The sequence below is a fragment of the Bufo bufo genome, chromosome 3 (assembly GCF_905171765.1).
Source record: "Bufo bufo chromosome 3, aBufBuf1.1, whole genome shotgun sequence".
NCBI lineage: Eukaryota > Metazoa > Chordata > Amphibia > Anura > Bufonidae > Bufo > Bufo bufo.
In genome coordinates this window covers 143,937,404-143,965,205 of record NC_053391.1, presented here as the reverse complement: position 1 = coordinate 143,965,205, position 27,802 = coordinate 143,937,404, and the positions used below count along the sequence as shown (strand labels likewise).

Genomic DNA, 27,802 nt, shown 5'->3' with positions numbered 1-27,802 from the left:
GACAGGGCAGAGACAACCTTCCCTGGTAAAGGAACCAGCGTCTCACTGAGGCCTATTAAACAACCAGGGGGGAGAAATACAAAACACAACAAGCAGAACACTTAACTTCTGAGGATGATGGATGAACAGGACTTCAACAAGAACCACACTCTAGCTCTTTCAAAACTAAATGAAGCTATCCAGATCAAGGAGTGATGGGTAAAGTCAGACTAAATAGGGATAGGTAAAGGTCGCATGATCCACACCTGAATAGGAGGTTTGGACATACCATCAACACACAGACAAAGTGAAACCAAAAAAGGCTGTCAGATCACTAATGTGCAGATAATCTTTCAGACCTTCTAAGACATGTCACAGGTGTGACAGGTATCTAAATACCGAAAAACCGGCATCCCGTGCAGTGATAGGGGGTGCGGTCATTAATTCTATTACGCTGAGTCTCTCTGAGGAGACCCAGCTTATTAGAGCTGCAGTTCCTATGTTGGCCAGCAGGTGGTAGGCCAACATATGAGATGTACATGTAGCACCTAATCAAGGTCGCCTATGGGATAGGACCTGCCTGACTGAGACCACCTCGGCTTGGGTAGGTGGGCAAAGATGTGTTTTGATCAAAATATGTTGACTGAGAGTCTCAGATTTTATTATATCAGAGTGAGGGCTTAGTCCATATGTTGAGTTTGCAAAGTACATTCTTTTCCGTGATTTGATAAATGTAGCCATGCACATCCGCATATTTATCATATCGTGCAGGATGTTTTGTATTTTTTCCGTGATTTTCAACATAGGAGATCAGTTGAGATGTTATTATACTGCAAATACACATGCAAGCACTGGAAACTTGAATAAATGTAAATTGCATTACTACTATACTATATAAAAATTAGAAGCTCTTTTTGCTTATTTTTGGTCAAAATTGTGTCAGGCCCATATACCAACAACAAAACAGTATTAAATCTTTTGGCCACAACTGTAGACCAAAAAATTGTATGATCCTCCCAGATTTTAGTGGCAGTTGTGACATCATAGCTTATGACATAACAGTAGACAGGTCAGATCATCATACTAGCAGCTATAGTCAAGCAGTGTCATCTGAAGATAAGATACAGGTAAACTACTAGCCTTAATTTGAAATAATTTAACCTTAATATTTTTGAAGGAATCACAAATTTTAATTGGAACCAATATGTTGAATATTTTAATTTCATCCATACTCCAGATTTGTAATTTAGAGCCATTCTGGACATTTAGCGTTACCGTATATGAAATATGATTAGAGACACATTTTGAAAAGCCTCTCAGATGGATAGCCTAATGAATGGGGTAAAACAGTAATAAATACTGCTAATCAATCCTAGGGGCCTGTGGCAGCAACTGTTTTGCAGTCATTTGCAGTTTTTATTTTATTTTTATGTTTGTTCTCGCTTTGTGTGTCTGTGCCAAATTTAATAATTGGTGCACCTTAATAATATGTTTGGTGTGATTGTAATGTGGTTTACACGTATATGTGTAAAAGTACAATGGGGGTTGCCTGGCATGGTTATGACTTTTACACAAGTTGTACATAGTAAATGTGGCATAATCTAGGTCTAATATCAGTTTTAACTCTTAAACCCTAGTGAAACTACTGTGAAAAGTGGCGAGGAACACCAAATGCCACAAAACCTGACCAAATGTCGCAGAAAAGGCTGCAATTGGCATGACGTGCAACATTTTTAGCCACAAAACAAATGCATCTGATTTGATAAATGTCTCCCATGCTGTTTAAAACTCTGGTTAATTGATGGAGGTTCCAAACGAGAGACAATCCTCTTTGTTGGACTTTTAGTAGAATTTTTAGGTTTTCTGTGCAAGATAAAGTGAGATTATTGTATTATTGTCCTTTTTAGAAATGTTCTGTCTACAGGAGTACATCTTAGTTTTATTATTTCTAAACAGATCTATCAAGAAAGAATATCCAGACCATCATATAACCAGCAGCCTTAACTACTACCATTCACAGGCTGCAAACATCATATTTCTTTGGGTTCATGGATTTGGAAAGCATTTGGGATCACTTGCCTGAAATCTGTCTGCAGAACATATTTCTTTACCTTGGAGACCAGGACAGATGTAACACCGCTTTGGTTTGCAAAAAATGGAATCAAGTAATGAACTCGGCCAGACTTTGGAAGTCGCGAACTATAATCTTTCGAGGGAAATCAATTACATCCTGTGAGACAGAATACAGCTCTGCAGAGTGGTATATCTTGAGGTTTGGTAGATATCTTGAGAATTTGGAAATCAGGTTTCTCAATTCTTACAATACTTTCTTCACACGGAAGTTCCAAATTGTCATGACAAGTATATTATCAACCTTGGGTAAAAGCAATCGGCGTTTGAAAAGCCTTTCAATTCCATACCTGGATTTGGAAAGGCTAATTTGGAAGAGCCAAACAAGAGATGCTTTTGTCAGGGTTTTGTGCACATTTCTTAAAAAGATAGGAAGACACTTGGAATATCTTAACCTGAGAGGAGCAAAAATGTCATGTGAACATGGCCATGAAGTCCTTCATTCTTTGAGCTATTCCAGGAAGGTGATGAATATGACTGAATTGGACATTGAAGACTTCTTCTCGGCCCACATCCATGTGTTTCTTCATAACACCTTCAGCCACATTATGTCTTCTTTTCAGAATCTCAGGATTATCTCCTTGAATTACAACTGTGTTTCAGATGACTTGCTGCAGGTGCTATGCACAAACAGTAACCATTGCCTTTTCACAATTAACATCAAGTGTCATATGTATAACCCGCATCAGCAGATTGTCTGGGGGATGTACTGGGCAAAACTCGCAAAGAAAGCCAGGAATCTATCTGTTAATTTCTACATTTATAGAGTGCTGCACTACAGTCACTTGTCAAGAATATTACTATCTGAGATTCCTATCAGACACCTCAGCATCAGAAGTAGTTATTCAAGTGACCCTGATTGGTACATTTGTCCAACACTGGTAGAACTATTGCCAAACTATAGACAAACACTTAAGGTATGATATGAACTCGTTATTAATTAGAAAATGGCTTAATATTGACTTTCTGGACTGGACCTTTAAAATATTTGTTCATTTCTTAGCTTTTTTTCACAATCTTAATTTTTTATGTTGATCTAACTTCTGCCGTCTCATCACGACAAACTGCATTACAACAAACTTCTGTGTGAGGTCGATAATTTGCTGTGTTTGCATCTGTCATAGTGCCCGATCTATCACACAACACCAAGAAGGCCTGATGGACTCCCTTGACTGCGACGCAGGCTCTTGATAGACCTTACGCAGATATGAACATCACATCTACACTGAGGCAGGCCACCTTTTCTTGCCACTTCTCACCACCGTAGGCTGCAATTTTTCCTCTCTTTTCCCTTTTTCCCAGGTGCTGCTGAGATGTTACTTCTCATTCACTGAAGTCTGCTATAAATATCAGAACAGCCTGTGTATTGGCGAGCCTTAGACAGGTTTCACAGACAGCATTTAAAGGGTATCTGTCACCAGAAATACCTAAATTAAACTAGCTGACATTAGCGATGTGCTAATGTCAACTGAACCTAACTAGCCTCTTCCTAGTTTTATCCATGCCCCCATTACTCCATAAATGTAACTTTTATAATATGCAAATTGGCCTCTAGGAGCAGGTGGGGGGGGGGGGGGGGGGCGTTGCTCCGGCTCCTAGAGGCTCCGTTCTCCCACCTCTGTCACCTCCCTCCAAATCTTGATTGACAGGGCCAGGCAGCGTTCGCATCCTCCTGTTGGCCCTGAGTGCATGGTAAATATCGCGCCTGCGTCATGCCGTTCAGTATTCAGCGCAGGTTCAGTAAGGAAGTCGGCAGCCAGTGAGCGTCCTTCCTTCACTATGCCTGCACCGAATACTGAACGGCACGGCGCAGGCGAGAGATTTAACATGCACTCAGGGCCAGCAGGAGGATGCGAATGCTGCCTGGCCCTGTCAATCAAGACTTGGAGGGAAGTGACAGAGGTGGGAGAATGGAGCCTCTAGGAGCAGGAGCAGGAGCAACGCCCCCCCTCCCCTACTCCTAGAGGCTAATTTGCATATGATAAAAGTTACATTTCTGGAATAACGGGGGCATAGATAAAAGTAGGAATAGGCTAGTTAGATTCAGATGACATTAGCACATCGCTAATGTCAGCCAGTTTAATTTAGGTATTTCTGGTGACAGAAACCCTTTAAGCATGTTGATGGCTTTTTCCACTGGGCCTCTCCCCCCCCCAAAAAAAACAAAAAAACAAAAAACCTGCTGCACTAGATGTTACTTTAAAGCATACCTTTATAGTATAGTTATCACAAAAAAAAAGGTTTGCAGAATGGCTGTACAATCATAACTGTAAAATAACCGTTTTTTTGGCCTTCCCTAATGTCTCTTTCAGCTATATTATTCCACTTCAGCTGCACAGCTAGGTGCATTTCACTCCAACGCAGAGTGCATATCCCTTCTGTGAAATCTGCCAGCACTGTACTGCTGTGACATAATTTTGTTTTCAGCTCCGGAGCTCACAGAACAGATAAAGAGGGGGAAATCACACTTAGGCCTCTTTCACACGACCGTGTGTCCCCCATGGCGGTATTGCGGCCCACATACGGCGGGTCCGCAATACACGGGGCACCGGCCACGTGCATTCCGTATCACGGATGTGTACCCATTCACTTGAACGGAACCACGGAACGGAAGCACTACGGAGTGCTTCTGTGGGGTTCCGTTACGTTCTTCCGTTCCGCAAAAAGATAGAATGTTCTATCTTTTTGTGGAACGGAGGGATCGTCACGATCCACATACAGCTAGGCCAAGGTCGGTGCCAGTGAATTGCGGACCGCAATTTTCGGTTCTCAGCATGGCCACGGGGGACACATGTTCGTGTGAAAGAGGCCTTACAGACACACAGGACGCTCCTATAATTGTCAAAAGCTGTGTAGAATTATTTTTTCTAATCAGGCTCAGGAGCTCAATTACAGTAGATCTGGCACACCCCAATTTCCTGTGAGCTATCTTCTGTGTCTCTGTTATAAATCTTGCCTGATAACAGGCAGTGGACTGCAAGTTAGGTGGAAGTGAAACCTCTAGTGGCTATGATTTGACAGGTTTTTTTCGGGTGGATACAGGCAGATTTTTTAAACGAATAGATATAGAAATTTGCTAGTTTCACCATTCTCTAGTAAATTAAATGTGATTGTGTGGAAGTACAGTGACACTTTAAAGTGTCACTGTCATTTTTTTTTCAAGTAAAGTGCAGATCAAGCGATATTACACTGTTTTATAATATATTTCTTTGAGGATCCTTCTGTATTAAAATCCATGACAAATGGCCATTTCTTTCCTATTGTGTGATCTCAGGTGCTGCTTGATGATATGCAATGGGTGGCCAGTAGGGATGAGTGGAACCGTGGATATTCGGGCTCAACGGGTTTACTTCAAAGTTTGATTTTACTTCAAGGTTTAGTTTGGGTACCCCAACTTGATCCAAACTTGACACGAACCTGAACCCCATAGAAGTCAATGGGGACCCCAACTTTGGTGCTGTAAAATGGCTGTAAAATAGTTGTGGTAAAGCCTAGAGGGCTGCAAAGGGAAACAGAATGGGGGTAAGAACAGAACAATTGCCCTGCAAACAGATGTGGATAGGGAAATGACTTAAAATAACATAGAATAGAAAAAAATAATCTTGAACCAGGAGGCAGAGATTCAAATGGATTAGGAGGTTGAGGAGGTGATGGACTTGGCGGTGTAGGTGGAAGAGGCAGAGGAGGAGATAGCCAACACTGCTTTAGAGTTTTTACATTTTTATTTATTTATTTTTAATTTGGAGAGGCCGCAAAACATTGGGAAATGGCAAGCAGAACGAACAAACTGCGGTGGAGTATAACAATGGATGGGTGCGGCCAGTATACTTCTCCACTCTGCCAATATAACAAATAATAATCTTGAAACAGGAGGTGGAGTTCCGAGTGGAGGAGGTGGTGGACATGGCGGTGTAGGTAGAAGAGGTGGAGGAGGCGGAGGAGGTAGCCATAACTGTTTTTGTGGGTTCTTTTTTTTCTTTATTTTTCTTTCATTTTTCTTTTATTTGGGGAGGCCCCAAAACATTGTGAAATGGCAAACAGAACGAACAAACACCACCACCAGCAACACCATGACCACGGCCACACCCCTTATTTGATGCTCTCCCCATTCTTTGAGGACACAAACAAAAATGACAGACAGACGAACAATTGTATTTCTGTGTCACGGGTGTAAATTAGATGTATTTCACCCCGAAAAATGGCTATAGGTCACTCGCAGAATTAACAGACAGATTAACTATTGTATTTCCGTGTCATGGATGCAAAGGAGGTATATCTCACCCCCAAAAAAGGGTTTATGTCACACACAGAATTAACAGACAGATTAACAGCCTTATTGTCTAACACTGTCTCTCATTAAAGCTCCGTCCTGTCCCTACACTAGTTAGAGCAGAATGGCAGCGCCACATGTGATCCAGCATTTATAAAGGCCGGGTCATGTGCTGCGCCAGCCAATCACAGCCATGCCAAAACTAGACATGACTGTGATGGCTTTGAAGTGCCCTCAGCTAAAAAGCTTGTTGATTGGCTGCACTGCAGCCTTTTAACAAACTTTATTCAGCATGAGAACACTGGACCCAACCACGGACTTCCGTGACAAAGTCCATGTTCGGGTCTAGGTGCCCAAACCCTCGATGTCCGGTATGAACCTGAACTTTATAGTTTGGGTTCGCTCATCCCTAGTGGCCAGTCTTAAAGGGCTTTCCAAGATTTTGATACTGATAACCTGGGGCCCCGCCGATCAGCTGTTTAAGAAGGCACAGGCTCTCCTGTGAGCGCGGCAGCCTTCTCGCAGGTTACCACGCAGAGGGCCGTACATTGTATAGCGGCTGTGCTTTGTATCGTTCTTGGCCCCATATAAGTGAATGGGGCTGAGCGCAATACCAAGCACAGGAGCTATTCAATGTACAGCTCTGTACTTAGTAAGCTCACAGGAGCACCAGTGCCTGCTCAAACAGCTGAATAACAATGGCCCCAGGTGTCTGACCCCCACCTGAGGTCATCAGTATCAAAATCTCGGAAAACCCCTTTAATAAATCTGCCCCTTAGTACTGTAAAGTCTACATGCAAAGCATTTTACTTAGTGGCATATTTGTAGTGTTTTTGGTGTCAATGGTGCTTTTATAAATGCTCTAGATATTTCCTTATTTCTGGAATTTTTCTTCATTGGCATGAAATTTTTTATAGAAGGACTACATTGAGGAAACTGTCAAGTGTGTGACCATAAGTAGCGTAAAAGTGCCATAAAGTTTCCTTAACAGAATTGCATGTGGAAAATCTGCAGCTTTTTACAGTAACAGTAAAGTGTATGAGATTTCACCTCATTTGCATGCTGCATAAGAAATCCTTAGCAGACGTTGACCTGTGGTGTGTATTTTAAATATTCCACTGTGAAAAATCCACAAGCAGTAAGAGATACACCCATTCGTGAAATGTACCCAAAAAGGCATAGTTAGTTCCAGGGCTGGCCTTAGGTGTTCAGGCGCCCTGTGCGAGCTAATCTTGTGCCCCGCCCCCCCCCCCCACCCACATAGAAGAAAACAATCTTTGTAACAGTTTTTTTTATTACAGATAATTTAAGTGCAAGTGCAAACAAGTACAATCATACCCAGTGTCACCCATAGCCAGTCTCCTGCCCCCAGGGCCGATCCTAGGGTCACAGGCGCCTGGGTGCAGAAATATTTCTGGCGCCCCCACATGGGCGTGGTTATCTTACTAACTCCTCCCCTTTACAATGTTTCTATGGCAACAACTTCAGCCCCCAACTTCAGCCCCACCAATTTGCTTTGACAATAACTTAGTCAACGGCTTTGACAAGTCAAAATAAATGTCATGTGCCAGTAGCCAGAGCCCCCCCATATCATGTGCCAGTAGCCAGAGCCCCCCATATCATGTGCCAGTAGCCCCCCTTATGTGCCAGTAGCCCCCCTATGTGCCAGTAGCCCCCCTTATCATGTGCCAGTAGACCCCCTTATCATGTGCCAGTAGCCCCCTTATCATGTGCCAGTAGCCCCCCTTATCATGTGCCAGTAGCCCCCATATCATGTGCCAGTAGCCAGAGCCCCCCCCTTATCATGTGCCAGTAGCCAGAGCCCCCCCCCCCATATCATGTGCCAGTAGCCAGATCCCCCCCATTATCATGTGCCAGTAGCCAGAGTGCCCCCATATCATGTGCCAGTAGCCAGAGTGCCCCCATATCATGTGCCAGTAGCCCCCCATATCATGTGCCAGTAGCTCCCCTTATCATGTGCCAGCCCAGTAGTCCCCCCTTATCATGTGCCAGCCCAGTAGTCCCCCCTTATCATGTGCCAGCCCAGTAGTCCCCCCTTATCATGTGCCAGCCCAGTAGCCCCCCTTATCATGTGCCAGCCCAGTAGTCCCCCCTTATCATGTGCCAGCCCAGTAGTCCCCCCTTATCATGTGCCAGCCCAGTAGTCCCCCCTTATCATGTGCCAGCCCAGTAGCCCCCCTTATCATGTGCCAGCCCAGCCCAGTAGTCCCCCCTTATGTGCCAGCCCAGTAGCCCTCCTTATGTGCCAGCCCAGTAGCCCCCCTTATCATGTGCCAGCCCAGTATTGTACCTATATAAAAAAAAAAAAAAAAAAAATACACTTATACTTACCTCCAGCAATGTGATGCGATGCAGGCCGCCTCTTCCGTCTGTGTCCCTCGCTATACGGCTCAGGCGACGCGATGATGTCATCGCGCCGCCTGCACCGGCCTCTGATAGGCTGCCAGCACTAAGCCGGCAGCCTATCAGAGGAACAGGAGGGGACACACCTCTCCCTCCTCTGCCGCAGCACAGGCATCTGTATTGCCGTCCTGAGGACGGCAATACAGATGACTATGGAGATGAGCGCTTCCGCAATGGAGGCGCTCATCTCCTGCTCTGCCCTGCCGCCGGCCGCGGCCGCCCCCACTTGTCACCAGGGCCGCGGCCTTGCGTCACTCAGGCTTGCCGGCCCACCGGGAAATTTCCCGCTATCCCGGCAGGCCAGTCCGGCCCTGCGCTCGGCGCCTTTCGGGTGACAGCGCTGGGGTGCGGGGCACCCACTGCACCCCGTGTAGGATCGGCCCTGCCTGCCCCCCTTAATCATAACCTGTCACCTTTGCCCAGTCCCCTGCCCCCCTTAATCATACCGAGTGTCACCCAGAGCCAGTCTCCTGCCCCCCTTAATCATACCCTGTCACCTTTACCCAGTCCCCTGCCATTCTTAATCATACCCAGTGTCACCCTTACCCAGTCCCCTGCCCCCTCAATTAGACCCTGCCCCCCTTAAATTAAGGGTGACAGATACTAGGTATGATTAAAGGGGAAGGAGACTGGATAAGGGTGACACTGGGTATGATTAAGGGGCAGGGGACTGGCTTTGGTTGACACTGGGTATGATTAAGGGGGGCAGGGGACTGGATAAAGGTGACAGGGTATGATTAAGGGGGGGGACTGGCTCTGGGTGACACTGGGTATGATTAAGGGGGGCAGGGTCTAATTGAGGGGGCAGGGGACTGGGTAAGGGTGACACTGGGTATGATTAAGAAGGGCAGGGGACTGGGTAAAGGTGACAGGGTATGATTAAGGGAGGCAGGAGACTGGCTATGGGTGACACTGGGTATGATTAAGGGCCTTAATCATCCCCAGAGTCACCTATAGCCAGTCTCCTGCCCCCCTTAATCATACCCTGTCACCTTTACCCAGTCCCATGCCCCCCTAATCATACCCAGTGTCACCCTTATCCAGTCCCCTGCCCCCTTAATCATACCCAGTGTCTGTCACCCTTATCCAGTCCCCAGCCCCCATTTAATGAAAGATATTTGGTAAAAAAACAAAACAAGAACAGGTACTCACTATTTGAAGTCTTCTGCTCCCTGCCTGTCTGCAGAGCACCGGCCGCCGCCCTCACACATTGAGCGGATCCTTCCGTGGCTCTCTGTGAAGGCGCAGCACTTGGACGCTGTGCCTGCGCCCCTAAGCTCCTCCTCCACGCTCCGGAACCTGACCTGGCAGCTGCAGCGGCTCAGCTCACCAGGCTCGCCTCCCACAATCTCAGGCCGGCCTGCTGTAAGAGACCGACTGCGAGCTGTGTCGGCTGCCGGGCGCCCCTGTTGCCATGGCGCCCTGTGTGGCCGCACAGCTCGCACACCCCAAAGGCCAGCCCTGGTTAGTTCCATAGCTCCTGTGTCGGGTCTGATTTGAGTTTTGTATAGTAGCGTGTGTCTGTCATTTCTCTATTCTCTTTCTTGCCTTTGGATAAAAAAAATGTTGCTGTCTAGTTGTGCCTATTTCTTTTACTTTCACAATTGCGGCAGAGAGATCCGGCAAGCAGTTCCGTCGCCGGAACTGCCTGCCGGATCAGGCAAAACGTATGCCAACTGATGGCATTAGTAAGACTGATCAGGATCCTTATCAGTCTTAAAAATGCCTGATCAGTCGAAAAAATGCATTGAAATGCCGGATCCGTCTTTCCGGTGTCATCCGGCAAAACGGATCCGGCATTAATTTTTTTCACCTTTTTTTCAGTCTGCGCATGTGCAGACCGGAAGGACAGATCCGGCATTCCGGTATTCTGAATGCCGGATCCGGCACTAATACATTCCTATGGGAAAAAATTACGGATCCGGCATTCAGGCAAGTCTTTAGTTTTTTTCGCCGGAGATAAAACCGTAGCATGCTGCGGTATTTTCTCCGTCCTGATCAGTCAAAATGACTGAACTGAAGACATCCGGATGCATCCTGAACGGATTACTCTCCATTCAGAATGCATGGGGATAAAACTGATCAGTTCTTTTCCGGTATAGAGCCCCTGTGATGGAACTCTATGCCGGAAAAGAAAAACGCTAGTGTGAAAGTAGAAGTGTTTTTAGTTACCCTTAGAAGTGTTTTTAGTTACTGAAGTGCCACAGGTATGAAAGTATTTTTATTTAATGGAAATTTCAAATCTCAGAAGGACAGGAGAATCTGGGAAAACAAACTCATAACGACCTTTCACATACTCAGATCAGGAATGAATGTGTCTCATGGATTTATGTCCTTCTACATCTCTTAAGGAATGTGACCTTTTGGGTTCATCACATTCATGATATCTATTAGAAGACAAGAAAACTGTCACACTTCTTATCTATATCCTTATCTAAAATTGCTACAACTATTTACTGCTACAACTATTTGTTTCCTTCTCCACTCATATTGATCTGCCTTAAATCATTTGTCTCATCTACCTCATTATTCCTATATACTTTGGTGTATAAATATGTGAATCTTCAGATACTGTCTTAAAAGACTCCTGATGAATAGGCCTAAGTAGCCATGAAAGCTTGCAATTGTATCATCTTTTCAGTTATCTCTTCAGCCATTAAAAGGTATCAACCACTGAGGAATCAGAATTTTTACTTATCTTCTATAGTGGAGAGAGGAGAATAAGCTGCTGCCAGGCACCTCTCCAAAGAGAACAAGGACATGTTGGAATCCAGCATGCCTGATTCTTCTTTTTCAGCATATGCCATCAATATCAGAGAAATCTACTTATTATTTTAAAGGTCCAGCCCATGTTAATCTAATGCTTATAGGCAACATAATAGTCAGCACGCAGGCAGCTGCCAGCAGATGCACAGATCAGAAGACCCATGTTGTGCATCTAAGGTCCCAGCCATGAAGTGTTATGGAAGATGCACGTTCCGTACTTTTTCTGTGTGTACAGAATCATTGTGTTATCTGTGAGCAGATAACAAAGATTTAAAGTAAAACTAGTGCAGTTCATGGTTCTCTAGCTTGCTCTTCCCCTACTATAATCAGGAGCATCAAGAACTCTATGGCAATGACCTTACAGGGGGAGAGTCACCCCTATTAATCCATGCCTTTCTGCAACTCTGCTGTCTGTTGAGTTCAAGGAAATGTAAGGGCACTAGGTCTGGCAATATGTCGTCACAAATCTGGCTGGCATTGTGGTGGAGCACAGTAAAAATCTTTTTTTCCCCTAATTTATGATTCTAATGGATGCATCCTATAGTACAAAAATATATGGTAATTATATGACTTAGCACTATGTTTTTATGTTGTATAGCTATTGACCAACTTATCTAAAGGTGACTAAGGTATTATCTTCATTTAAAAAACTTTGAAAGCATTTATGAAAATGAGTGCTATAAAAGACATGAAATTCAACAAAATGAAATAAGTGCAAATTGTAAAGCTGGGTATTGCTAGATAAGTGTTTGCAAAGTTGGTGAGATTTTTATGTAGATTTTTATCTGTGAAATATTGCAATGTTGTCTTCTCTTATTTTCCACCTCAAAGAAACTGACTCTGGAGTTCAATAACAGCCATGAAAATGTGGATGAAGAGCTGCTAAACCTGGTCCTTGTATGCGATCGTCTTCATTATATAAAGGTCTGGGCCTTTCTCGATGTCAAATTTGTGGAAGCACTGTTGCATACCTGTGAGCAAGGCAAGATCTTCCTTAGAACTATGAAGGTGAGAATTCCCCAAGACACTGTGTAGTGATCAAATTAGTGGCTTCTATGGTGGAGTGAAAAACTGGAGCTTGGTTTTTGAATGTGCCAAGATGCCAACATGACCCTTGTAATTGGAGTTCCCCTGGAGGACTTTCCAGTTGAACAATTTTGTTTTATTAAACAGCACAACTTTCTTTAGTGGCCCTTGGGGTCCAGAACCTCAATCTCTACTGGAGGTCCCACCAACTTGGATTGTACCAAAGTGACAGCAGGATATTAGCTTATGTGCACTCACTGCCACAGCCTGCCCCACCTAAACGCAGCTTGTGGAGCAACAGTTACTGTACTTTGCATTGGAAAAAGTGCTCTACGCCTCCACGGGTCCTTGTCGGCACTACACCACTGTCTTTTATGGAAACCCGGCTAACCTTGGCTACAAGCATGCAAAGTGCTCATGCATATATGTTGTGCAACACTGGAGTATAAAGAAAAGTACTCTTGTGATACTCTATTTTTGCCTTACCATTGCATTCACTCTGTTAGCTTGGAGGAATTGACTCCTCTGTAGACAGAGCTCAATTTAGTCCGGTTCCAGGTTGGTACCCTTACAACCAAAGGCAATTTGTTGTGTGGGGTGGGGGAGGAGAGGGTTACCGCCCCCCCCCCTCTCCTTACACCCTGTTATGCAATTATGAATCTCCTGAACTTGAAAGCTGCACATTGGTAGGTAATGTATAGTAAATGTACCTGGTGCCATGGATCTACTTATTTCCATTCCCATGTGCTTTCTTTGCTATTTTTTGTATAATGTCTGTGTAGGTAGTCTGCAGCACTTTCCTCTGGTAATGATTCTGGTCACAATATCTGCAGGGGAAGACACAGAAAGGATGGAGACAGCGTTGACGTTATCAGTGCAGGTCCATCTGAAGGCAGGGGATTACTGTCTCAGATTATCCCAGCACGCTGTGCATAGAGTAGTCTGCTTTCATCTAAGATGACCACCAGATTCTCAGAGAGGACTGGGAATTTGTGGATCCACGGCACAAGGAGTGTTTCTTTAACCTCTGTAAAACTGCAAAAATCTGTGAAGTTCAGGTTTTCCAAAAATGTGGAGGTTCTAGATACAAAAGGGTCGTGTTGTGTTTGTACCTGAAAGGACTGACTATAATTCAGTGTAAATTTTTTGAACCACAATCTCCAATTTTATTAATGTATAGTTTATTTATGACATGGAAGTCAACTGTTAGAATATTTTGTCTATTGTCCTCTTTATGCCTTATCTCACAGGTCCGAATTTACACAAACAATTATGACACCAGTGAGGAAGATCAGAGTCTTCATCAAATCTTTGAGAAACACAGGGACTACATTTTAAGGAAAATGGATTATTACCACGTGGTTACATGTCCCATATTGTAAAACAAGAAATAGATCACACATAATTCACAACATCTGAATTATAAACATTCATGCAAAATATCATTTTCTGTGTTTTCTTTTTTGCTTATATGTATACAAGTGCAGATATAGACAATCATGATTTTCCTTATCAGTAACAAGCCCCGGCTGGTTTTATGTGTTCATATTACAGCCTCATTATAGCACATTCAGTGATCTAGGTCAAGTTCAGCTGAGTGTATTGCAAAGTAAATTCCAGTGTATTGTAGCAAATGCGTGAGGGGTTTAACCGAACTTAGGGGGTCATTTATTTTACTTAAATACGCCTATATTAGGCGTATTTCAGGTGCAGATGGCGGCGCAATGATTAGTTGCGCAGCAATCTGCGACTTCTTCCTGCTCACGCCAGGTCTAAAAAAGTGGGCGTGGCGGGCCTGTCTCATTCATTTTCTACAGCTGGTTTAGGCGTAGAAAATGGTCTAAATGTAAGCCAGCACGAAAGCTGGCTCACATTTAGAAGCGGCGCTGGATGCGCTGAAGTTATGTAGAAGCCACCGCCAGTGCAATGGCTTTATTAAGACCGGCGTCTAAAATGCCTGTCTTAATAAATGACCCCCTTAGAGTCTATGGGGTGGAGATTTAGAGAGTTCATAAGCCAGTAAGATGCACTGATGCTGTGTAGTGAATATGAGGTCACATGCCAGGACAGTGAGTTGTCAGAATATAGAGAAAACTGCTGAAATATGTATTGTAAGAGGGCTGGGCAGATGTTTGTCACTAACCTTTTTCTTCAGATGGAAGGAATGCCATTTTGTCTGTTAAATGGGGATTTTAATGGAACAGCCTTTTTGCACATACCATTTATATACTTATACAAATTACCTTACTCATGTCCGCCCCAAGGGGTCTTGTTTCAAGTCTAAATAAATGTAATTCTTTTAATCTATCCATCAGTTTAGTTGCTCTTCTTTGTGCTTTTTCCAGCTCTAGGGCATCTTTTCTATGAACTGGTGCCCAGAACTGAACTGCATGTTCCAGATGAGGCTTCAATTATGGTTTTTACAGTGGCATTATTAAGTACCCATCCTGCGAGTCCATCCCTCTTTTAAAATACAACAGTATTCTGCAGGCCTTAGAAGCAGCTGTTAAAAAGAGAACCTAGCGCTCGTTGTCATAGTGCTCTTTACTGTGATACTGCATTCCGTGTAGGTTTGTTTCCAGTGCTGTTGCGTACTGGTTGCAGATGACGTGTTCCAGTGTAGGCTGTTTTGTGTGTGCTGCCTGCGGAATTCTGTTGGTGTGTGTAAACAGTTTCCTATAACTTGCATGCTCTCTGTGTTTGTTCATGTATGAGTTAATGTTTCTGGTCTGTGTGTCTCAACATCAAGTGGTCAAGTGTCTTAAAGGGATTCTGTCATGACATTTTAGGCCTATAACCTAAACATATGGCCAGGTCCGTCCAAATAGCATGAATCCGAAACTGTACTTATTAAATGTGCCTGTGGCTCTATTAGCACATAAAACAGGTTATTATAACCTGTCATTCACCTACCTAAGGTGTCCAAGGGGACGTCGCTTCATACAGGGTGCCCGGCTGCAGCCATCTCCGTCTGGTGCCCAGCGCCGCCTTCCCAGTTGAAATCGCCGCCTTCCTCACCTCAGCCCCGCCTCCGCAATCGTCCGGTCCCTCAGGTTATGCCTAGTGCGCACGCGGACGGACCGGACGATTGCGGAGGCGGGGCTGAGGTGAGGAAGGCGGCGATTTCAACTGGGAAGGCGGCGCTGGGCACCAGACGGAGATGGCTGCAGCCGGGCACCCTGTATGAAGTGACGTCCCCTTGGACACCTTAGGTAGGTGAATGACAGGTTATAAAAAACTGTTTTATGTGCTAATAGAGCCACAGGCACATTTAATAAAGACAGTTTCGGATTCATGCTATTTGGACGGACCTGGCCATATGTTTAGGTTATAGGCCTAAAATGTCATGACAGAATCCCTTTAATTACTCTGCTATTTTGATCCGTGGACTGTGTGCCTGGGAGATCAGTCTGTCGTTTGTCTCCAGGAAAGCTGTGTGCAGACTGCTTACTGTCCTGACCAGAGTGTTTGTACTTCTGACTTGTGTGGTCAGCCTGATTGTTCATTGATGTCACTTACGTCTGCGATGTCCGATTCGTCTGCATCATGTCCTTGGTTATGTCCTCATCTGCCTGTGAACGCCATGTTTCCTGTGTGTGTTCTGATCTGCATTGGTTCCGGGTTATGCTTTGATCCTGATTCTGTGTCTTTGGTCTGGCCCTGTATTGCTGTTTCATGTCAGTTTAGTATGCTTGGGTTCCAGCTGTATGAACAGTTCCCTGCAGTTCTTATCACAGTTGCTTGTACTTTGTCCCTACACTGACTAAGTGCAGGGACAGTCGACCAGTTGGGGGCTGTTGTTTTAGGACAGATCGTCCAAGTAGGTAGGAACAGTGGTTGGGTAGAGATTAGGTCTGCACTGTTTCCTATCGATATGTCCTGTCTGATTCTGATCATGTTTGTCTTGTAACCATGGTTGTTTTTTTTTTGTCTGTCTCCTGAAGTCTTGTCTGAGTTCACTTGTGATACATTCAGTAGTTCTTGTAACCCCTGAACGTGACACTCATTATGCCTTTTTATTTCACTTTATTAATTGCAATCCATATAACAAGTTAGGTCTGTAAATACAGCTTGGTGTCCTCTGCAACAATTGAAACAGTGCTATTAATCCCATCCTCTATATTATTTAAGGCGGGGCAGACTGGGAACTTAAAGTGACCCTGGAAAAAAAGTAAAAGTGACCCCAAGTTGTAGGCGGGTCCAAATTGACAGTAGATGGGTCAACACAAGTAGGCAGGGCCAACACAAGTAGGCAGGGCCTGCAATACCATAGTGCAGCACAAAATACTACCGCCCTCGCCACAGTATTCAACTGTACATAATTTAATTCAGAAGGGCACCTACGGACATTGGCCACAAGTGCCTGATGCTCTTAGCATTAATTAAGATAATTCGATCAGATCATTATGTACCCAGCTGGCGGGCATGTGGATGGCTGGGGCGGCCACCTGGGAGATTTTCCTGTAGGGTCTCTGACCAGTCTGCCAGTTTGTAGTCCCAGAGAACCCCTGCAGAAGTTTTGATGTAATGTTTTTGATTTATACTGTATTCCATCCCCCCCGGTTATATCTACAGCCGCAAAGGAGCACCAATTACAGGAGAAAACTGTGGGGGCACTGTACATGGGAAAAGCTTATCTGCAGGGGCAGGCTGGGAACTTAAAGTGGCCCTGGAAAAAAACTACAAGTGGCCCAATTTTATAGTTGGGTCCATATTGACAGAAGGCAGGGCCAACAAAAGAAGGCTGGGCCAGCAATACCATATTGCTGCATATTATACCACCCCAGCAGAGACAAAAACCGCAGTGCATCACAAAATACCTCCCAAAAAACTGCCCCTCTGTGGTGACCAGCGCCAGATGCCACGTTGTGTCTTCCAACTCCAGTTGCCTCAGGATGGCAATAAAATTGAATTAAGAAGGGAAGTGTCAGACCATTACTTACCCAGCTAGTGGTCATGGGTAGGGTTCAGACAGCCCCCTGGGCATCGACCCACCAGGAAATTTCCCTGTAGGGTCTATGGCCGGTGCCCCCATGATTAAATGAGTTTTCCAGGAATCTTCAGGATAGGTCATCAGTATCTGATTGGTGGAGGTTTAATGACCAACGCTGAATAAGTGCTGTGGCCTCTTCACAGTATACCAAGCATACTGTCATACACTGTCCATCTGTCATGGATGTCCTTGGTATTGCAGCTCAATCCCATTCACTTGACTAAGCTGCAAAAATGTCATGTGACCGAAGGACCTGATGTCACTGGCTGAGGAAAAGGCCAGAGTGTTCACCCATGCACTGTAGCCCCTTCAAACAGCTGTTCAGCGAAGGAGCCAGAATTCAAACCCCCAACGATCAGATATTGATGATATAGCCTGAGGAGGTCATCAATGGTTAAGTTCCAGACAACCCCTTTAATAAATAAGTTAAATAAAAGCATAAATAAATAAATAAAAGCACTAAACCTTGGGAGGAACTCCATAAGACAGGCGACCATTCAGAGTAGTAATAATTTAACAGAACTCTCTGGATACTTTCTAAAAGCCAGTTTTTAATCCAATCACAACTATAATTGACAAGAAATTTGATTTGTGTATGGATTGTATGTATCAGGTTTAGGCTACTTTTACACTAGCGTTTTTGCTGGATCCGGCAGGGTTCAGCAAAAACGCTTCCGTTACTGATAATACAACCATCTGCATCCGTTATGAACAGATCCGGTTGTATTATCTTTAACATAGCCAAGACAGATCCGTCATGAACTCCATTGAAAGTCAATGTGGGACGGATCCATTTTCTATTGTGTCAGATTGTTTCAGAGAAAACGGATCTGTCCCCATTGACTTGCATTGGGGGTCATGCCGGGTCCGTCTTGCTCCGCATCCCAGGACGGAAAGAAAACCACAACATGCTACGGTTTGCTCTCCAGTATGAGAATGGAACGGAATGCATTTTGGAGCATTCCGTTCTGTTCAGTTACGTTTTGTCCCCATTGACAATAAATGGGGACAAAACGTAAGCATTTTTTTCCGGTATTAAGACCCTATGATGGATCTCAATAACGGAAAATATTAAAGCTAGTGTGAAAGTAGCCTTAGTTAGGTTAGTAGATGGGAGAAAGACAAGTTCAGTTTTTGAGAAATTCAGTTTCAGGTGGAAAAGGGACATGATTTTAGAAATAGTGGCCAGGCAATCACTGGTGTTCTGTAGTACTGCTGGGGTGATTTCATAGGATGAGGTATATAGTTGGGTGTCATCAGTAGAGGTGAGCGAATCAAATCATACGAAGTGGAATTCGATCCGAATTTCAGGAAAAATTCGATTCACAACGAATGCGAATTTCCTCGCGCTTCGTGGTCACAAATCGCAATTTTCCCTAAAATGGCAGCTACACGTGTGAGGACATGGGGCAAGGAACTGTGGGAAGGTGGGCTGACCCCTAATGCCATGCATGCAGCCAATCAGCATCCAGCCCTGTGATGTCACAGCTCTATAAATACAGCGGCCATCTTAGAGTCAGACATTTTCCAGAGTTCTGAGTGCAGGGACAGACGTGAGAAGGCGCTAGGAACAGCAATAGGAAAAAACCTCATTGTGAAAACAAAACCTGAAAAAATCAATTTATAAGTGCAGGGAAGGAATAGGGAGGAATCATTTCACAGCATCTTAGTGCAGGGAGAGACGTCAGAAGGCGCTAGGGACAGTGCCAGAAAAGCGATTTACAAGTGCAGGGAAAGGATAGGGAGGAATCATTTCACAGCATCTTAGTGCAGGGAGAGACATCTGAAGTCGCTTGGGACAGTACTAGAGAAACCTCATTGTGAAAAAAAAGTGATTTTCAAGTGCAGGGAAACATTACTTGGGGATCCAAATAGCCATTATACAGCTCTGGCATTCCAGCAATTAGTTCTTGTCATTGGGGTGCAAGTGCTATGTTGAAAAGCCTTTAGTGGCTTATATCTGTGGAAAAAGAAAAATAGGTATACGCATTTCACTTCTGCAGTTATTTGTGTAGAAAGAGTTTAGTGGCCTATTTCAGTACAAAAAGGAAAAATATATACGCATTTCACTTCTGCAGTTATATGTGGTGAAAGCGTTCAGTGTCCTATTTCAGTACAAAAAGGAAAAAAATATACGCACTTCACTGTTGCATTTATTTGTGAAAGAGTTTAGTGGCCTCTTTCAGTACAAAAAGGAAAAATATATACGCACTTCACTGTTACATTTATTTGTGAAAGAGTTTAGTGGCCTATTTCAGTACAAAAAGGAAAACTATATATGCATTTCACTTCTGCAGTTATATGTGGTCAAAGCGTTCAGTGTCCTATTTGAGTACAAAAAGGAAAAAAATATACGTACTTAACTTTTGCATTTATTTGTGCAAAAGTTTAGTGGTCTATTTCAGAACAAAAAGGAAAAATATATATGCACATTTCATTTCTGCAGTTATATGTGGTGAAAGCGTTCAGTGTCCTATTTCAGTACAAAAAGGAAAAAATATACACACTTCACTTATGCATTTATTTGTGGTGAAAGAGTTTAGTGGCTTATTTCAGTACAAAATGAAAAATATATACGCATTTTACTTCTGCAGTTATTATTTCAGTACAAAAACAAAATATATTCAGCATTCACTTTTGCAGTTGTGGAAAAATCTTTATTGACGTATTTCGGTCGAAAAACTAAATTAATTCAGTGGTGAGCACTGCGGTTATATGCGGTAAAATCTTTATTGAAGTATTTTGGTCGAAAAACATAATTAATTTAATGGTCAGCGCTGCGGTTGTATGCGGTAAAATCTTTAGTGATGTATCTTGATGAACTTCGCGACTCTTCTGGGCTCAAAGCTATCTTCAAACTTTGTCTTCTCATTGTCTGTAGCTACTAGAGGCCTGTTCATGCCAGGCAGGTTTTGGTCAAAAAACAAATTTTATTCAGTGTTCAGTGCTGCAGTTATATGTGGTAGAATCTTATTGACGTAGTTCGGTCCAAAAACTTATTTTATTCAGCGTTCAGCGCTGCAGTTATATGCGGTAAAATCTTTTATTGACGTATTTCGGTTGAAAAACAAAATTTATTCAGCGTTCTGTGCTGCAGTTATATGTGGCAAAACCTTTTTTTGACGTATTTCGGTCAAAAAACAAAATTTTTTCAGTGTTTAGCGCTGCAGTTATATGTGATAAAATATTTAATAATGTATTTCAGTCGAAAAACTAAATTTATTCAGCGTTCAGCGCTACAGTTATATCTGGTAAAATCTTTAGTGACGTATTTTGGTTGAAAAACAAAATTTATTCAGCGTTCTGCGCTGCAGTCATATGTGGTAAAACCTTTTGGACATATTTTGGTCGAAAAACTAATTTTATTCAGTGTTTAGTGCTGTAGTTACATGCGGTAAAATCTTTATTGAACTATTTTGGCCAGAAAAAAAAAATTATTCAGCGGTCAGCGCTGTGGTTATATGTGGTAAAATCTTTATTGAAGTAATTTGGTCGAAAAACCAAATTGATTCAGTGGTCAGCGCTGCGGTTATATGTGGTAAAATCTTTAGTGACGTATCTTGATGAACTTCGCGACTCTTTCGGGCTCAAAGCTATCTTCAAGCTTTGTCTTCTCATTGTCTGCAGCTACTAGAGGACTGTTCATGCAAGGCAGGTTCCCCCAGAAGTATCTGGGTCGATGAGCAGCCGATACCACACTTGCATCAATCTTGACAGCATTCGTCTCCAGGTGGAGAGGAATTGTTTTTTGGAATGCTTTCTCCATCATTACCACGTCGTCGAATAAACTGAAGACTGGCGGATTCTCTCCTGTCTTAGGCAACACTTAATTTTTATTATTACATTTATTAATTATTGAATATTAAATTGAACCAAAACTTGATTAAAATTATGGTTCAATAAGATTTTATTATTATTATTATCAAATACAATCATAAGAGAACATCCCAAATTGCAGTATACATACCGCATACAAAGATACATTGCGACATGCAATCATGAACAGCAGTACAGCATAAAGGACAAGGTATAAGCATGTATCTGTATCTGTATAACAAACAGTCAGCTGACAAAAAGTCAGCGGAAACAAAGGCCCTAAAGGGCTTAATAAGGCCTCAAACAAATGATGTATAGGCCAATAATTTTAGACAAACTTGACATAAAAGGGGGGAAGACAGGGTGACACACAAGAGGAGGGGAGGGGGGGGGGAGAAATCATAGGTCATATCTAAACTTGATTAAAATTATAAGAAAGTAAACTTAAATTAGCCAATATACAGTCAGGTCCATAAATATTGGGACATCGACCCAATTCTAACATTTTTGGCTCTATACACCACCACAATGGATTTGAAATGAAACGAACAAGATGTGCTTTAACTGCAGACTGATTTGGTATTTACATCCAAATCAGGTGAATGGTGTAGGAATTACAACAGTTTGCATATGTGCATTCCACTTGTTAAGGAACCAAAAGTAATGGGACAATTAGCTTCTCAGCTGTTCCATGGCCAGGTGTGTGTTATTCCCTCATTATCCCAATTACAATGAGCTGATAAAAGGTCCAGAGTTCATTTCAAGTGTGCTATTTGCATTTGGAATCTGTTGCTGTCAACTCTCAAGATGAGATCCAAAGAGCTGTCACTATCAGTGTAATAATATTACAGGCTATAGCTACTAGAGAGTGGTCGTTAATCCAGGGAGTTATTCTGATTGCCTGATTGGAGTCGGGAAGGAATTTTTTATTCCTCTAAAGTGAGGAAAATTGGCTTCTACCTCACAGTTTTTTTTTTTGCCTTCCTCTGGATAAACTTGCAGGATGACAGGCCGAACTGGATGGACAAATGTCTTTTTTTGGCCTTATGTACTATGTTACTAAGCAAACCATCATTAGGCTGAAAAAACAAAACAAACCCATCAGAGAGATAGCAAAAACATTAGGCGTGGCCAAAACAACAGTTTGGAACATTCTTAAAAAGAAGGAACGCATCGGTGAGCTCAGCAACACCAAAAGACCCGGAAGACCACCGAAAACAACTGTGGTGGATGACCGAAGAATTCTTTCCCTGGTGAAGAAAACACCCTTCACAACAGTTGGCCAGATCAAGAACACTCTCCAGAAGGTAGGTGTATGTGTGTCAAAGTCAACAATCAAGAGAAGACTTCACCAGAGTGAATACAAAGGGGTTTGCCACAAGATGTAAACCATTGGTGAGCCTCAAAAACAGGAAAGCCAGATTAGAGTTTGCCAAATGACATCTAAAAAAGCCTTCACAGTTCTGGAACAACATCCTATGGACAGATGAGACCAAGATCAACTTGTACCAGAGTGATGGGAAGAGAAGAGTATGGAAAAGGAAAGGAACTACTCATGATCCTAAGCATGCCACCTCATTAGTGAAGCATGGTGGTGGTAGTGTCATGGCGTGGGCATGTATGGCTGCCAATGGAACTGGTCGTCTTGTATTTATTGATGATGTGACTGCTGACAAAAGCAGCAGGATGAATTCTGAAGTGTTTCGGGCAATATTATCTGCTCATATTCAGCCAAATGCTTCAGAACTCATTGGACGGTGCTTCACAGTGCAGATGGACAATGACCCAAAGCATACTGCAAAAGCAACCAGAGTTTTTTAAGGGAAAGAAGTGGAATGTTATGCAATGGCCAAGTCAATCACCTGACCTGAATCCGATTGAGCATGCATTTCACTTGCTGAAGACAAAACTGAAGGGAAAATGCCCCAAGAACAAGCAGGAACTAAAGACAGTTGCAGTCGAGGCCTGGCACAGCATCACCAGGGATGAAACCCAGCGTCTGGTGATGTCTATGTGTTCCAGACTTCAGGCTGTAATTGACTGCAAAGGATTTGCAACCAAGTATTAAAAAGTGAAAGTTTGATTTATGATTATTATTGTGTCCCATTACTTTTGGTCTCTTAACAAGTGGGAGGCACATATGCAAACTGTTGTAATTCCTACACCGTTCACCTGATTTGGATGTAAATACCCTCAAATTAAAGCTGACAGTCTGCAGTTAAAGCACATCTTGTTTGTTTCATTTCAAATCCATTGTGGTGGTGTATAGAGCCAAAAATGTTAGAATTGTGTAGATGTCCCAATATTTATGGACCTGACTTTATTGTCCCAATCTTTGAGGGAAATTCACGGACAATCAATTTGCCAAGCAATGTGTGCCGGAGAAGGTGTATTATTAAATCGTGTTTTAAGCAACACTTTATAAAGTTGAGAAATTTTAACCTTCTGTTCTGTTCCATGTTGCCTGCTGCTGCCACCTCCACAATCTCTCGTCATCGTGCCACTCTGTGGCCCCCTCATGCTGCTGCCACCTCCGCAATCTCTCGTTGTCGTGCCACTCTGTGGCCTCATCATGCTGTTGCCTCCTCATGCTGCTGCCACCTCCACACTATGTCACCTCGCCACTCTGTGGCCTCCTGATGCTGCCGCCACCTCCATACTCTGTCATTGTTCCACTCTGTGGCCTCCTCATACTGCTGCCACCTCCACACTCTGTCATTGTGCCACTCGGTGGCCTTCTTCTGATGCTGCTACTGCTGCTGCCACCACCTCCAGACTCTGTCATTGTGCCACTCTGTGGCCTCCTGGTGCTGCCGCCACCTCCAGACCCTGTCATTGGGCCACTCTGTGGTCTCCTCATGCTGTTCCCACCCTCCCCACTTCATGACTGGACCACTATTTTGCCTTTCAGCCTGGCTGACATCATCATTTGTTTGACCCTACTTCTGATCTGTCAGAAGGAAGGAAAAATTAGATGCACAACGGATCCTGTCTGTGTAGCAGCTGTAAGGCCTGTATGGTCCCATCAGAATTGACTTATGATTTGGTAGACAAAAGCAGGAGTGGGTACAAAACACAGAAGACATGCAAATATTCCATTCACGTGTCATCTCTGTTTTAGATCCACTCCTGTTTTTTTGGCATTAGCAATACTGATGGATTATTGAGAAAATGCTGACCAAGTGAAGGCATATGCTCCACAGACAGGATCCTTTTTTTGTGGGTTATTGTTCTGATGGATCAGAGGAAGGGCAAATAAATCAGTGATTTCAACACAAACTTACTTGAGTTCATACTTGAGTTATTTTGTCGGTTTTGGCCCGGTGAACTCCCCAAATAAGTGAAGTGTGCAGTGATTCTAAGAGCGATGTCTGTCATCTGCATGTCATACTGACACACAGTATTATTTCACTACCACAGCACACTTCCTATGCGTGTTACTGCAAGGCACAGTGTTCTACACCCCTATAAAGGCTCTCTGCAGCCCGGAAATATAAGTTTTTTTAACGCGATTCGCCACAAATAAATTCGGATCGAAGTAAATCCTTTTGGAAAATTTGGCGAACCGGCGAATCTAATTTTTGAGAAATTAGCTCATCTCTAGTTATCAGCATAGAGAGGGTACTGAAAACCAAATCTGCTGATGGGCTGTCTAGAGAGAAAAGACTGGTGGACCTAGAACTGAGCCCTAAGGAACCCCGGCAGCAAGAGGTAGAGGAAAGACAAAGTAGAACAAACGACACACTGAAAGAGCGGCCAGAGAGATTGGAAGGAAACCAAGAGAGCAGTGTCCTTAAGGCCAATAGAGTGGAGCTTAGAGATGAAGGGGAGGTTAGAGACAGGTCAGCAATTAGTAGCACAGGTCGGGTCAAAAGATATATATTTTTTTGTAGGATTTAATGGTGTGAACCTCAAAAGAGGCGAATGTGAGAGAGGGTACAGGGAAAATGACTTGAAACGTGCATTGTGGAGAAACTGGTATGTCTGCTCCTCCATCATGACTGTCATCAGTTCTGGGGTATGGAAAAAGGGCAGCCTATCATAGGATAGCGCAGGGGAAGTGGTGTCAAAATGTTAAGGCCAAGTTTCTGTGAGGGCCAGCAACTTGAGAGATTTTGAAAGGAAGTAGATATGGATAGTGGGGAGTGCACAACGACTGTGAGTTCCAGAGAGCCCAGTTGAAAAGAGACAAGAAAAGATGCACAACTAATATTAGTCAGATTTTAGCTGATTGTATTACTTTTTCATAGATTTTATCAAGTAATTTTCATGAAACATCCGAAGTCGATTCGCATAAAACTTAATTTCAATACTGTACGAAGCGTGAGCTCCGTACAGTATTAGAATGTATTGGCTCCGATAAGCCGGTTATTACTTCGCGAAGTCTCGCGAGACTTCGCGTAATAACTTCAGAAATTGATTTATACAGTAAAAAAACCATTTCCCAAACTCGGGTTCGGTTCCAAGTGGTACCTTGGATAACTTCGGCTCATCGGAGCCAATACATTCTAATACTGTACAGAGTCTCTTCTTGGTGCACTTGCGGCTTTAAATTGCCAGCCTGTGAACTGCAGCACTGCCTGCCATTGAAAACAAGGGGCAGAGACCATGCGGTGACTAGCAGAATTTTGGCAAGTGTGTCAGTGTAGTCATGTGTTTCTCTGAGAAGCATATGCTTGTTCAATGGCTGTACAAGTGTAAAGAGCAATGATCTACTGGGCAAGTGTACATCTAGTGAACTTTTCATTAAGGGTAAATGTAGTGCCCTGGAGCAGGGGTACTGTGAAGTCTGGATATTTGCAGACATTTGCCCCTGTTTCCCCTATGCAAAGTTAGAAACGTCATACTTTATTTCACTTGAAAGTGTTAACATACACTGCTTAATAACGTTTAGCTGCATTTTTTATGTATGTTGTGATATACTGTATATCCTGTTCATTTGCACTGTATTTGCAAGGCTCTGTGGAAAGGGTTAATGAATACTGAGAGACTTTTGGGACTTTGAATAAGAAGCTGGTAATTATTCACAGCTGCCATAGGGTTTAAAGAAGAGCATGTTTTGGAGGAAAAAAGCCATATTTATTTACCACCAAAACCAGACAATGTCTGGTTTTAGCTCTGTTGTTATGTCTTGAAACTCATTTTTGACTGGAAAAACTGCTGCGTCATTGCCATTGTGTATCATTGAAACTCTAATGGAAAGAATCAATAGAAAGGCTTAGCATCTCTCATCTGTTGCACCTGCTGTGAGCACGGTTACCAGCCTGGACACGGCTGTTAAAGCAAATCAATAAAAATTTTGAGAAGAATCTGGCTCTTAAACAACAGGAGACACTTTTATTGATGCAGTAAAAACTTTCCAATCCTCATAGGCAAGAGTACAGTCTACACGTTTCGGACCTTCACATTTCAGTCCTTAATCATGACATGGATAACACATACTGAGCAGTTACTAATATACTCCTCCCATGCCAATCTGTGGGGGTTAAGATGTCACATGGTTATTAACTCCTTAGTAGGATTAGAACAAACATTATACTAAAACAGCTTGTGCATATACTAATAAAATCAAAACACAGAAGCTTATGCATATGGTGTGAAAAGTAACTAATTGTACTATAAGATAAAATCTTGTCTTTTATTTAAACCTGCTGGAATGCAGGTATTAAGCTGGAACATCCAGAAAGTCTCTCTATTGAGAAGATTTCTCCGATGGTCCCCAACCCGTAAGGGACCCTTTCAATACCCAGCACCTTTAAGGCTGAAGAGTCGCCTCGATGTTCTAGGGCAAAATGCAGACTGACAGCGGAGACGTTTCTTGTTTTAAAATACGGTATATCGGATATATGCTTCCTGATCCTGGTTTTTATTGTATTTGTTGTGCAGCCCACATATTGGAGTAAGCAGACTTGACAAGTAATTAAATAAATTGCATATTTTGTATTGCAATTCAAGTAAGTCTTGATTGGAAATTGTCTCCCATTTGCCGTAGATGTAAAAGTGCTGCTTCTCCATGTGGCCACAGCAAATACATCTAGTATGCCCGCATTTAAAACTGCCTTTGTTGGATAACCAGGTTGATTGTAACTTGGGACCCTCCATGTAGAGACTAGGGCTTGAAACTCTAATGTAAGTTTATGACAGACGGAAGTGGTAACTTTGTAATTGTTTGTGCCGAGTTTCTCCACTCCACCCACTAGAAGGTTACAGTCTAGCTAGAAACTGTATATAAGGAAAGCAGTCAGAGCCCTTAGTGTTCTGCAGTTAGGGACCAGTGCTGCGAGGAGGAGACTTATGCCATTCTGCATGAGTGACCAGAAGACGCTGAGACAGGGATAAGCTGCCACAGACCCTGGATCACCAGCCTTTGACCAGGGTACTAGCCTTCTGAAGAGAGA

General features: G+C 43.2%; 1 protein-coding gene across 1 annotated transcript; it reads left to right on the top strand.

Annotated features, from left to right (window-relative positions):
* Nucleotides 1-2,027: 2,027 nt before the first annotated feature.
* Nucleotides 2,028-13,977, top strand: FBXO39 (F-box protein 39). The gene is made up of 3 exons (XM_040422150.1): nucleotides 2,028-3,026; nucleotides 12,401-12,577; nucleotides 13,846-13,977. Exons 1-3 carry the CDS (start codon nucleotides 2,028-2,030, stop codon nucleotides 13,975-13,977), a joined length of 1,308 nt encoding a protein of 435 aa, XP_040278084.1.
* The last annotated feature ends 13,825 nt before the right edge of the window (nucleotides 13,978-27,802 follow it).

Excerpts from the sequence above, each read along its gene's own strand:
- FBXO39 (XM_040422150.1), top strand. The coding sequence starts at position 2,028 with ATGGATTTGGAAAGCATTTGGGATCACTTGCCTGAAATCTGTCTGCAG. Across the intron at positions 3,027-12,400 it reads ACTATAGACAAACACTTAAG|AAACTGACTCTGGAGTTCAA; the intron begins GTATGATATGAA and ends TCCACCTCAAAG. Across the intron at positions 12,578-13,845 it reads TCTTCCTTAGAACTATGAAG|GTCCGAATTTACACAAACAA; the intron begins GTGAGAATTCCC and ends CTTATCTCACAG.